The 14,522-nt window shown below is 33.8% G+C and overlaps 1 protein-coding gene across 4 annotated transcripts in view; it reads right to left on the bottom strand.

Moving 5' to 3' along the window:
* LOC123535409 (apoptosis-inducing factor 3-like) overlaps positions 1–14,522 on the bottom strand; it is a 244,427-nt gene that overhangs the window by 117,654 nt on the left and 112,251 nt on the right. The window contains exon 1 of one of the 4 annotated variants that reach the window (XM_053519562.1): positions 9,526–9,574. The exons of the other annotated variants lie outside the window; for them this stretch is intronic. Within the exon in view, the coding sequence (XP_053375537.1) occupies positions 9,526–9,559 (34 nt within the window). The 5' untranslated portion in view covers positions 9,560–9,574. Of the gene's footprint in view, positions 1–9,525; positions 9,575–14,522 lie in introns of those variants that run through there. 4 annotated transcript variants of the gene reach the window in all.

Consider the following 14,522-nt stretch of genomic DNA (forward strand, 5'->3'; position numbering starts at 1 on the left):
CCCATTACCTAGAGTTAGACCCCTATTACAAATGTATATTTTATTATTTTTTATGAAATTATGCAATTAACTCCTATTCATATAAAAGTATTTAAAAAGCAGGCTGTTTTTTTTTCTTACAATATAATATGTAGTGATAGATATTGGGATATTTGAACTATCTGAAACAAAAGGTAAGTTTTAAAACAGAGTATAGCTTCCTTATTCATCTATTCTTAATCTATCTTGGTTGCGCGACCAATATAGGCAAAGAGAGGTAATAATAATTTTTAAAACTTTCATTTCTCATGGGTTTTGGCAAAATATATACTAGTCAATGTACATCTTTGTCAACTTTAATACAATAGTCATTATATTCATATGATTTCTTAGGCATAACAGGTTTATTAAATTTATACTTATGCTAAAATAACACAATCTTGGTTGGGCAACCAGGATAGGAAAATCAAATTTTAGAAATATTTCCACTGAAAATCTATTATTATTATGTATATATATAAAAATGTATTAAGAATGTGGTGAACACAAATAAATGTAAATGACCACTTGCTGACCAAAATTGATTTACCACCTTTAAGGCCTATGCTATTTTGAAATTATGAATTAGGTGGGTGGGGTACATGATATTATTTCTAATTAATTTCGAAGTTACTGTAAAACAAACGTTATTCCAATGTGACAATACATCAAAACCATGAAGTGCTGAACTCTTACTTTAATTTAAAAAGTAGTGGGAAAAGTTATCAGTATGTTCGTGTCACAATTTTCGGGGTAAGTATTCTATGTCATCGTGCATAACTGCGAAAAACTATAACATACATAATAAAGCTAAACTATCCGTGTAAATGAGCTGAGAGCTATTTTTCTATTTCCGTTTATTACTTTTCTAAAAAACACATTACAATTTACCAGGTGTTGGCAAAATTTGTCATTTTTGTGCACATGCCTTTACACATTAAAGAAGTCCGAACTATAGATATGGTGTGCGAGAGGGGCCTGACCTCTTACGTATTGCTCATTTACAGGAATTGTACTGCTCAGATATATATGAATTTTATAGGTAGATAAAATTATTTATGTCATTGTTGTACATTTGGAGCAAATCGGTCCTATTCTGAAATATGTTAATTTATATACTACGGTAAAAGCCAATCAATGAATTCCTTTTATACCGTTGAACCAGTCGTGAAACGGCATCTTCCTTCTTCGTCAGCATTCAAGAGTGAATAGCACGCTTTTTTTTCTTTAATTTTATTTTGGCTAATTTCTGGTTTTATCTTACCACCACATGCCATTCTGCCTCCTCTTTCAAGTGACAATTTTCTAATTTTGAAAGATTTCTCTTAATATGCAAATTCATCTACATTTCTTGATATGCTTTCGGCGGTTATATCCGCCCTAATATGTGAATATATATATATTTGTTATGGTATTGGACTGTAACTCCATTCAGATATGAGAACATATCTATTTGTTAAGGACGGTATGTTTCGCCCAGATATGTGAAAATATAAATTTGTTAAGGTATTTTTCGGCGGTATTTTCTGCCCAGACATGTGAAAATATATATATTTTTTAATGTATTGTTTTGCAATGGCGGCATTTTTCGCCCAGATATGTGAAAATATATATTTGTTAAGCGGTATTTTTCGCCCAGATATGTGAAAATATATATTTGTTAAGGTATTGTTCGGCAAAATAAATATTGCCCTTTTTCAGTCAACACTTAGTTCACTCTTATATTTTCCCATACATAGTCCTCAGGGTCAGTGCTTCGTTGTGAACAGATGCACATAAATAACTTTATCATAAGTCCGCAAAGTGCAACAAAAGAAATAGCAGTATTAATTTTGTAATAATATTATTTATTTACAAGGTATGTCTGACAAATGACATCGAGAATTCTAACTTTAGAAAGCTGCATTTTCAAGTACCTGAATTTTTCCACTTTGGTTAAAAAGAGTTTTTTTTACAATAGATAATGACTGACTACAGAAGGTAATAAAATACCATTGACCTAGAGAATGCTACAACCTACTGAACTTCAGAGTTTGTTTAAAATTATATTGAACACGTTTGCTTTAATTTAAGGTGAAAAATAAACTAGAACTCTATGATAAAAATCGAATAAATCATTTTGAACATGTTAGACAGTGAGAAAGCAAACTTATCGTACGTATTATTTAGCATGGATGACTTGAACTGTGAATATATACTTTTTACACTTAACATTTAATTCCACGAGTACACACACACATATACATATATATTTACCTTTACCCTTTATACAATAGGAATATATTTGTTTTACCTGTAAGATTAAAGCATAACCCCTCGTGAACAAATAATGCATGTGGCGTTCACTGTTGATATATAATTGTAATATTATATTTTGACGTTACACTGAAACAAACAAACCCTTTTTGCATATTCATTTATATAAAACAAACAAACAAAAACGGGAACAATGTTTATTTTGTTTGATTGTGAGTAACACCGAAACAACACAATGAACTTTTCCTAGGTTTTGTTGGTGGTGAAAGGCTCCAGGGGTCCCTCCAGACATTTTTTGAGGCTCAGACTAGTACCTAGATTGAGACACTAACCTCAGTTGGATGGCTTCCTTACATGAAAAGTTTCACACCTCAAGTGGGTTTTTGATCCCACGTCGGTGATGGGCGAGGAATTCGAAGCCAGCGGCCATGGCCATCAAGTTTTTCTTTTGCAAGTATAAAACATAAATATTCAATTAAATTTCGTAAACATAACTGACAATGACATTTACCACGTCAGAAGTTACAAATGGTTTGCCGAATACACCATACTTTTAAATACAGAAGTTTACACACCATGTGGGTCGGAAAGCACGAAATTTACGTTCTTGAACGTATATGTGAATAGTTACTTTTGAAATGTAAACAAAGGCATAAAAGTAACTGTTTTCATGTTCGTGGTAAGGATCGACTTGTGATTGTCAATGTTCCCTATACGGAATATATATGAATGTATAAACACGAGCCGTTTCATCTTACAGGACTTACAAGAACATAGTAAGCGGTTGTTTATTTATTGTATTTATTTTCTAGTAACCTTTGACACTGATTTCGAGGACAGACCGGGTTTGTGACATAAACATGTCTGTTGTTGGGCTGGAAAAAGATAGATCCAAAATTTATACTAAAAGCTATATTGCATAAATGTTTCGTTATTTCTGTGCATACAATTCGGTTGTTTGAAGGTTAGAATATCAGAAAATTACAGGAAATAAAACATGTCTTTGAAAAAGTACCGATCTTTCATCATTTGTTTGGTTGGCGCATGATTACAAATTTAATGTTAGTAGGCCGTGATGTCCATGAAGCCGTGTAAAGTGATAATTTTGATGACACGTTGGTTTTATTTTGTAATTGTGAGTGATCGTTAAGTGATCAGAAAGATCGGACAGTGGGATGTTATAAAAAAAGTGATGTTTTATTTAGATTAGAAAGTCAATCGTACTCTACAATAAGGAAATATAAGGTAAAATACTCCTTTTATTTCGTTCACTGAAGAAAACGTGGCGGACACAGTTTTGTAAAAGAGCGGTGCACGTGTGATTCGTGTAACATAGTTTAACGACGTTTTCTTAGAAAGCTAACGCTCAGCTCATTTACACCGACATATCCTTGATTGAAGAATATATATATTGTATATATATGAGATACTTACGGTACCAAATACTTACCCCGAAAATGTCTATGCATTTTCTTCTAGTGCACTGTTGGGACATGTTTTTGAGTGTCATTGATACTTTATAATTTATTCAGAGATACATTTTCTTATAATTATTAGTTTCTTTTTGATCCCCGTGCATTTCTCGCGTTGTTACGACAATCTCAGTTTTACAAACGAATTTTGCATTGTCGAAATAGCATAGTCCTTAACTGTTTGTTCTGCACTACATAAAAAATGCTTCTATTGACTCTTTACTACTGTTTGCAGATCAAGTTGCCCTTTCACATTTTTTTGAAGTCGATAGAATTATAAGTTTACGTCACAAAAACGACAAAGCTGAAGCTATTTTAAGAGTAATCCTGACAGGTTAACCCCGCCCCATTCGCTAAGCTTTTTACAGTACTCACCTTGTCGCTTGAAAGAGTTGAATGTATCCTTTCTTATCTATGACACACGTGTACACAAAGCACGTGCTCTGACTCTACAACATGTCTAAAAATAGGCCCAGTATCCCCGTCCTTGTATACACTGTAACTTTATTGATTGAAAAGAGGTACAATAACCTGAATATAATCATATCCAGCATACATTGTTTAAAAAGTAAAATACTCCTATTTCAACTATGTCCAAATGGGAACAGCATTTTTTGTTTGTTTTGACAATTATTATCAACGAAGGAAAAATATTTGCGTCTATAGTAATTTCCTGCCACGGCGTAGTTGTACAGAACTAGTTTTTGTTGCGTAATAATAATTAGTAAGTGACCTTATAACAGATATTTAATGTAAAACAATCATTGAGCTACACAACACTGAGTGTAATTGTGATATCCATAAAAGTCTGATTCTGCAGAATGCATCATAAAATCTTGGATATCGCTTTATGTCAATGCTTTGGTCCGATTACAGTATCAACCTTTCCAGCACACACTATTAAAGTATATTGTATCTGCTGATTCGTCTAAATTTAACTATCGCAAATCTAAGTCCATATTATGTTTTTTAGTTCATACCTAGATTATTGTTTTTGTTTCTTTTTTTGTGTGTGTAATTTATCTACTATTTATTTGAAGGGTTTAATGCCCGTTATTTAAACAATATCTCAGTTATTTACAGACAGGCAGTTGATAAGCCTTGTCTTTGTTCTTGGGAAGAACCATTTCTAGACTCGTATATTTCGTAAGAAATTACTGACTTTTTTACCTTTGACAATCAATACATTATCTGAAATTTAGGCAGGACAATGCCTGTAATGTATTAGAGGGTTCCATTTTTATTTTCACATCCACGCCACCTAAATGTAGTCTGTGACATAATTTATGTCCTTAATGTAGTGTGCATTCATTTAAGATTTAAATGATGATTATTATATCTTTTACTTTTCAGATAAATAACCGTAAATCAACCTTTAATCTTGTAAAATTCTCGGTCATGCAGCCAACGTAAACAAGTTCATTCAGTGTATGCGTAAATTAATCTTACCTTATCAGAAAAATGTTTACTGGAAGGGCGGAGTTAACTGTATAGACTAGGTCCAAAAATAGCTTCAGCATCGCCATTCTATCGATTTAAAAAAAGGCGAAAGGGCAATCTGATCTGCAAACACTAGTAGTAGTAACCAAACTCTACCTTGTTTCTATACACATCTTTTTTCCCAGAGTTTTATCCTGACAGAAAAATTACACCGAAATATATAAGCTTATAATAAGTGATAAAACCATATAATAAATTTCATATAGCCTCAAGCTGATTTGAACCTAATCATTAAGATATCATCATCCTACAAAATGTCATGTTCTAAAAACTGTAACAAAATAAATGTTGTTATGCAATTAAATTTTACCCTCCAGCAATGAAATGTAATATTAACATATGACTGCTTTTTTTTCTTTCTTTCTTTTTTTGTTTTTTTTTTTTGCTTTCTCATTTTATAAATGTATTACAACACTGACTATAGTTTTATCAAATCAGGTGTTTCCAATGTTGTTTGAGTAATAAGACCAATACTTAGTGAACGAAATGACAAATCTTATAAATACCTAGCTATATATAGGTTATATTAAAGTTTTATTGATGATTCATAATCTTTAGTTCCTTATGCAATAGCCCATTTCACTACGGCTTTGAACGAGATTCCACGGAAATCAACGATTATGATCCGAACACATATTCGTCTGACCAATTAAATGCTGGAGGATACATGTACAAAATACAGTCGTAATATGCTATAAATAGTAACATAAATCTAAACATTGTGGGTATGAAACTTGTAAACAACGGCGCGTAATTCTGTTTTTAAAACATGAACGTCATCTAAAACCTATTTATTCTATATTTTATCATTCAGTATGTTTAACCAGAGAGCAGTGACATGAAAATACAAGGACAGAAGTCCAGCAGGAAAAAAAATCACAACTAGATTTCTACCTTTTCTTTGTCTCGGAACTTGACCTAAATACGCTACAGTACCAATATACATGTATATACTTACTCGGACGTGTCCAGTCGTGTACAGCTCGAAAGAAACTTCCCAAATAGAGCGATAATCCGAATGCGTGTGAAGGAAATACCTAATAATAGTAGAAATATTGAATTTTCTGACTGAGGCAGTTTTCCAGTAGAATAAGCGTCTTTTAATTCAATAAAAGGACGCTCGTCTGCTGCTGAAGCACTCGCCATTACAAAACAGTCATGTACAATTAAGAACCAGTATTTCATTGGTCAAGCCAATCAGCTGATAAGCCTCCACGTGGTATGACTTTACGAAAATTTCCGATAGATTCCGAAGTTCCTGTGAAATGGGCTATACAGAAAAAAAGTCCTCAAGAGAAGTCCGAGTCAAACTCTGAAAATCAGGTGATATTCAAGGACAGCTTCCTTTACATCATAAAGCATTACAAAATATATAGTCTACCAGTACTGGCCAGAAATCTTAAAATATCTTTTATATCTGATTTTTTCTGATATTCAAAGCAGACGTTTCAGTAGCGGACAATACAATATATGGTACACAGGAACAGTCACAATACATAATAGACGTTACTTCAGAATCTCAGATGCAATATCTCAAAAAAAAATGCCATGATATTTCTGAGGACTTTGTTTCATTTTCTTACATACTACTTATTCCACACCAAAATGTCTGTTGGAATTAGTTCAACACCAAAAGTTAAAATGACCAGCCTAATACTTCAAAACATCCTATCAAGAAACACAAGAAGGTCATAGGTCACTGATGCCCCCACGTCATGCCACTGTACATGGTTTCATAACCCTAGGTGAAATATCTTTAAAGGCGTATGCTAGAATTCCCTGTATATGAGATGGGCGAAAATTTTCCACAACTTTAAACTGAATGAAAAATTTTTTGGTTATTGCCACTTTAACATAAACCTTTTTGATGTGTGTATTATGTGGTAAAGTGGAAAACTAAAATCATCGTAAGATAACAAAAAAAAATGAAAAATAAAATACTCTGGTTGGAGTCACGACACCAGGAATCTCGAAACCTAAGTTATGATCTATAGTCTTGGCCCTTTGAAAACACTTGTCATTTACTGGTCTGTAGTGTGAAATCCGAAATAAACTCAGGTGCACAAATTCACATGAATAATAATATTCCTAGGTAAAATATTTTCTAAAAAATATGCAACACAAACTTTTAAGCACTTAATGTGTATTTTTCACTAAGTCAAGGATCATATATCTAGTCCGGTTGAGACAAATCCCAAATAGAACTCTAGGTGTGCAACTTCACATGCCATTCTAATCCTCTAATGTTTAATGACTCTCAGTCAAATACATTTTGAAGTACATGGGACACAAACTTCCATGCCTTTTATGCATATTTTTGATATAATCAAGGGCCATCACTCAGACCTGGCCAACAGAAACCTAGAACAAAATCCCAGGTGTGCAACTTTACATGCTGAATAATATTCCTATGCTGTTTTAAGGTATGTGCAACACAAACTTTTTATGCCCTTTTATGCATATTTTTGACTAAATCAAGGGCCATAACTCTGGTCTGGCCGAGTGAATCCAATCACTCGCTGAATAAAAATTCTTTCATATTTTATGATTTTTGGTTAAATACTTTTTGAGATATCTGCAACAAAAAGTTTCAGCTCCTTAATGCACATTTTTGACTAAGTCAAGGACCATAACTCTGGTCTTATTGAGTGAAATTCACAAAAAAACAGGTTTAAAATGATGAGTAACATTTCTTTAAAGTTTCATGACTTAAGGTCAAATATGTTTGAAGATTTGTGTGATAAACTTTTAGGTTCTTTGGGCAGCCCAAGTGCATAACCTCTCATGCTGAATAACATTTCTATTAAGTGTCATGACTGTAGAACAAAATACATTTTGAGATATGTGTGACACAGATTTTGTCAGATAGACAGACAAATCTAAAGACTGCCCCAAATGCTTTTGGGGTACAAGAATGTTGGCTCTTGAATGTTAACATGATTTATCTAGGATCTAACTCAGTTACCTTTTTTTACCCCAGATGACACTGTTTCAAACTGGACCAAAATTTAACCAAGACAAACATTCTGACCAAGTTTTATGTAGATCAAGCAGGAAATGTACAAAAGTTCTTTCATGATTTCACCAAAGACCTCTGATTTGTCCACAGAAAGATGACCAATGTGTTTAAGTTACTGAGGGAAAAAATTCTGGTTATGTTTCAATACGACTGGACTAAAACTGTCACATTTAGAGTGTAAAACAGTAAACAAGAGGGTCATGATGGCTTGGGAACAAGGAACAACGCTGTTTCAGCACTTTAAGCGGAGATTTTCAAAGTAAATTTCCGGGCAACCACATAGAAGAAACTAGCCCAGTCCAAAGGCTGCCATGTTTTTTAATGAAAGAGAATTATTTGAAGGAAATTAGTATAAGGTTACTCCGAACTTATTTTCAAATTGAGTAGTTTCAAAGAAGATTTTTAAAGTCTTTCATATGGAGAAATAGCCCTGCCATCAACAGAGCTTGCAGGAGTTTGGTAGAGAGTCAGCAAAGGAATACTGCTGCCAAATTTTTTTGAATCGGACTAGTGGTTTGAAAGAAAAAAAGATTTTCAAAGTTTTCAACAAAATCATGTTGGAAAAACAAACCCCGACCACAGGCAGCAATATTTTTATTGCAACAGAATTATTTGAAGAAATTTAGTAGATGGTTACACAAGGAACATTGCTTTGAAACTATTTTGAAATCTAGCCAGCAATTTGATCATTCAAAATTTTTTGGTATAGTCATATTGGGAAAACTACGGTAGCCTTATCCATTTATGATTTGAAGGGATTTGGTAAGGCCTCACCCTAGGAAAACTGCTGTCAATTTATTTCAAAACTGGGCCATTCGTGATCAGGTGAGCTAAAAAAACTGTTGACGGCACGTGATATGACAACACACAGTGAAGGACAGAGGACAATCTCAAGACCTCACTTTGTACTCTTTTAACTATTACTTTTTTCACTCAACCGGGAGATTATGATTCCTCTTCCTATTATTGCTATCTACCATTGTATAAAGTTTTGTTAAATTCAGTAGTACATGTAGTAGATTGTCCACAAGAAAAGGTGTGACTGACAGCGAGATGGGGGATACTAAAGATTTTTATCTAACACCTTTATTCCATGAAATCAGAAACCAAAAACTTCAAGTTTAATTGTTTTACTGTTAATTTATGAAGGTCAGTATAGTGTTTTTCCTAGTTTAAAAAGAAATTACAGAGTGAGTAAACCAGACTCTGTATCATACATACTAAACAGGTAAAATAGTAAAACAGAAATGTATAGCAAACCTTTTCTACAACTTTTTGCCAATCCAGATCCCATACTGAATTCAAAGCTCATTCAACCACCTCTCATAAAAATATGACAGATTTCATTAGGCAAAACAAATCGCATGTACCAGTACAATTTCTCCCTTTTTTGCAACAACTATATATAAATTTATACAAAATAAAATATTTGTTCCTTTTGATGTTGAACTAAATATCAAGAACATCAACAAAATGAAATCGTTACTATAGGGTATGTTGGTTCATGTCCCCTAGTATTTACAGTAACATCATAAATAGCCATACAGGCCAGTAATGCACTATATAACTGGTCAAATTTACTGCTGTGCTGATAATAATGAAGAATTTTATTACCTAAATTCTCTGGTACAGAAATCACTTACATATTGGGAGTTCAAATTATGGTGACTGAAACATAACATAACCAAGAGTGCACAGTCAATTGTGATACAAGTTACTAGTGTAACTCTTTCACCGTAAGGACTGAAAAAGGTAACATAGGAGTGTCCATTTTGTAGTAATTATGAGTGCAACTTTTTTGCCAAAAATGGACTGAAAAAGGTAACATAAGAGTACCCCTTCTCTAGTTTATAATGAAATATCTTCTCTAGTTTATTACTGAACATCTTCTATAGTTTAAAATGGAACAGGTCATAATGAAACACATTCTCTTGTTTCATAAAGAAACACCTACTCCACTTTATAACGAAACATCTCCATTTTATAATGAAACACCTTCTCATGTTTATAAATAAACATTATTCTTCTTTTTTTTTATTATAAATAAACATTATTCTGCTTTTTTATTATAAATAAACATTATTCTGCTTTTTTTATAATGAAACACCTTCTCCTGTTTATAAATAAACATCTGCCCTTTTTATAATGGAACATCTTCTCCTGTTTATAAATAAACATCTGCTTTTTTATAATGAAACACCTTCTCCTGTTTATAAATAAACATCTGCTCCACTTTATAATGGAACATCTGTTCTTCTTTTATAATGAAACACCTTCTCCTGTTTATAAATAAACATCTGCTCCACTTTATTATGGAACATCTGCTCTTTTTTTATAATGAAACAACTTCTCCTGTTTATAAATAAACATCTGACCCATTTTATAATGGAACATCTTTAGTTTATAATGGAACATCTGCTCTTTTTTTATAATGAAACACCTTCTCCTGTTTATAAATAAACACGACACATTTTATAATGGAACATCTTTAGTTTATAATGGAACATCTGCTCTTTTTTTATAATGAAACACCTTCTCCTGTTTATAAATAAACATCTGACCCATTTTATAATGGAACATCTTTAGTTTATAATGGAACATCTGCTCTTTTTTTATAATGAAACACCTTCTCCTGTTAATAAATAAACATCTGCTCCACTTTATAATGGAACATCTTTAGTTTATAATGGAACATCTGCTCTTTTTTGAAAATGAAACACCTTCTCCTGTTTATAAATAAACATCTGACCCATTTTATAATGGAACACCTTCTCCTGTTTATAAATAAACATCTGACCCATTTTATAATGGAACACCTTCTCCTGTTTATAAACATCTGCTCCACTTTATAATGGAACATCTGCTCTTCTTTTATAATGGAACACCTTCTCCTGTTTATAAATAAACATCTGCTCCACTTTATAATGGAACATCTGCTCTTTTTTTCATAATGAAACACCTTCTCCTGTTTATAAATAAACATCTGCTCCACTTTATAATGGAACATCTGCTCTTTTTTTTTATAATGAAACACCTTCTCCTGTTTATAAATAAACATCTGACCCATTTTATAATGGAACATCTTTAGTTTATAATGGAACATCTGCTCTTTTTTTTATAATGAAACACCTTCTCCTGTTTATAAATAAACATCTACCCATTTTATAATGGAACATCTTTAGTTTATAATGGAATACCTGCCCTTTTTATAATGAAACACCTTCTCCTGTTTATAAATAAACATCTGCTCCATGTTATAATGGAACATCTTCTTTAGTTTATAATGGAACACCTGCTCTTTTTATAACAAAACGCCTTTTTTAGTTTAAAAAGAAACATCTGCTCCACTTTAAAATGGATAATCTTGTCCAGTTTATAATGGACCATCTGTTGTAGTTTATAATGAATCATTTTCTATAATTTAAAACAGAACATTCTATCACTTCATGAGAAGAAATTGTTTAAAGGTATTTCTATTTCTAGCTTCAGAGACCCCTAAAAGGGGCAAAGCTGAACCACTTGAACTTTACCTAGATATCATCAAGGTGAACATTCTCACTAATTTTCATGAAGATCTCATGAAAAATATGGCCTCTAGAGAATTCACAAGGTTTTTCTATTTTTATACCTACTGGCCTAGTTTTTGACCGCATGGGACCCAGTTTCGAAACTGACCTAGATATCATCAAGGTGAACATTCAGATCAATTTTCATGAAGATCCGTTAAAAAATATGGCTTCTAGAGAGGTCAAAAGATTTTAATAATTTTAGACCTACTGACCTAGTTTTTGACCGCAGTTGACCCAGTTTTGAACTTGACCTAGATATCATCAAGATGAACATTCAGACCAACTTTCATACAGATCCCATGAAAAGTGTGTCCTCTAGAGAGGTCACAAGGTTTTTTTTATTATTTGACTTACTGACCTAGTTTTTTAAGGCATGTGACCCAGTTTCAAATTTTACCTAGATATCATCAAGGTGAACATTCTGACCAATTTTTATGGAGATCCATTCACAAGTATGGCCTCTAGAGAGGTCACAAGGTTTTTCTATTTTTAGACCTACTGACCTAGTTTTTGACCGCACATGACACTGTTTTGAACTTGACCTAGATATCATCAAAATGAACATTCAGACCAATTTTCATACAGATCCCATAAAAAATATGGCCTTTAGAGAGGTCACAAGGTTTTTCTATTATTTGACCTACTGACCTAGTTTTTGATGGCACGTGACCTACTTTCGAATCTGACCTGGATATCATCAAGATGAACATTCAGACCAACTTTCATACAGATCCCATGAAAAATATGGCCTCTAGAGAAGTCACAAGGTTTTTCTATTTTTAGACCTACTGACCTAGTTTTTGATGGCACACAGCCCAGTTTTGATTTTGACCTAGATATCATCAAGATGAACATTCAGACCAATTTTCATACAGATCCCATGAAAAATATGGCCTTTAGAGAGGTCACAAAGTTTTTCTATTATCTGACCTACTGACCTAGTTTTTGAAGGCATGTGACCCAGTTTCGAACTTGACCTAGATATCATCAAGGTGAATTTCTGACCAATTTTCATGAAGATCTGTTGAAATATATGGCCTCTAGAGAAGTCACAAGGTTTTTCTATTTTTAGACCTACTGACCTAGTTTTTGATGGCACGTGACCCAGTTTCGAACTTGACCTAGATATCATCAAGGTGAACATTCTGACCAATTTTCATGAAGATCTTGTGAAATATATGGCCTCTAGAGAGGTCACAAGGTTTTTCTATTTTTAGACCTACTGACCTAGTTTCTGAAGGCACGTGACCCAGTTTCAAACCTGACCTAGATATCATCAAGATGAACATTCTGACCAACTTTCATAAAGATCCCATGAAAAATGTGACCTCTAGAGTGGTCACAAGCAAAAGTTTACGGACGCACAGACGCACGCACGCACGGACGGACGACGGACACCGTGCGATCACAAAAGCTCACCTTGTCACTTTGTGACAGATGAGCTAAAAATATTGACAGAAAACAATGTACCCAGGATGAAAGAGCATCCACCTGTACTAGCAACTCACCCTAAACAAAGTTCAAGTGAGCTAATAAAAGAAAACCTGCACTGCCCCCTTACCTGGTGGCTATGTTTTTCAAAGAAACAAAATAATATGAAGGAGTGAAGGAGTTCTGTGGATCACATCAGGAACGTGTGTTTAATTATTTTGAAATCAAGCCAGCAGATTATTGTGAGAAGACTTCCAAAGTTTTCACAATAGTCATACTAAGGCTATGCCCTCTGTTGACCATCTTTTTTACTGTAGTGAAATGATCTGAAAGAAGTTGGTAGAAGGTCACCAAAGAAACATTTCTGTGAAGTTATTTTTAGAGTTAGAGACTCGTGGAAAAGTGTTCAATGCCTGTGTCCGTTCTGCCCTACTGCATGGTAGTGAAACGTGAGCGCTTTCTGCTCCAGATTTACAGCGGCTCCGTCGAAACGACAGGTCAATGATCCGATGGATCTGTGGCATCAAACCCAATGACGACGTACCCATAGCAGCACTGTACGCAAAGCTGGGGTTACAGGAGGTGACAGAGGCTATTCGTACCAGACGCCTGAGGTGGTATGGCCATGTCATTCGTGCATCCTCATGCATCAACTCAATCTTGAGTATGTCCATACCAAACTCCAAAGGACGTGGGAGACCTTAAAAGACCTGGTTGGAATGTGTCAAGCGGGACTTGAAGGCTTATAACCTTGGCAGCTTTGACCCACATGACAGAGAAGCATGGAGACTGGGTGTTAAACAATCTAGCCACCTGCTGCCTACCCTAGTTACTGGGACACCCGCAGCAGTCAACAAATAAACACAGGATATGATGATGATTAGAGGTCTGGACCTTGCATTATACACATTGACCCATCATGATAAATGTTTAGGCAAAGTTATTAGAATATTCATTAGTACTTTATTATTTACTGGAAAAGAATTTGACCTGCATGTTTGGCCATAAACTTTGCACCAGACAAGTCATTATAGGGAACATAAGTGCCAAGTCATATAAAAAAATCTCTCAATGGATTGAAGAGAAATGGACTAGACAATAAACAGACCGTTGACCTTTGCCTTCAACTTTGACCTTGACCTTGAAAACAGGGGCTAAGCCTTGCAAACAACATGTTTTTTTCATTATGGGGAACATTATGTATCCAATAATATTAAAATCACTTTGTAGATATAATTTAGGATATGAACAGACAGA

Source organism: Mercenaria mercenaria, chromosome 12 (genome assembly GCF_021730395.1).
Source record: "Mercenaria mercenaria strain notata chromosome 12, MADL_Memer_1, whole genome shotgun sequence".
Lineage (NCBI taxonomy): Eukaryota > Metazoa > Mollusca > Bivalvia > Venerida > Veneridae > Mercenaria > Mercenaria mercenaria.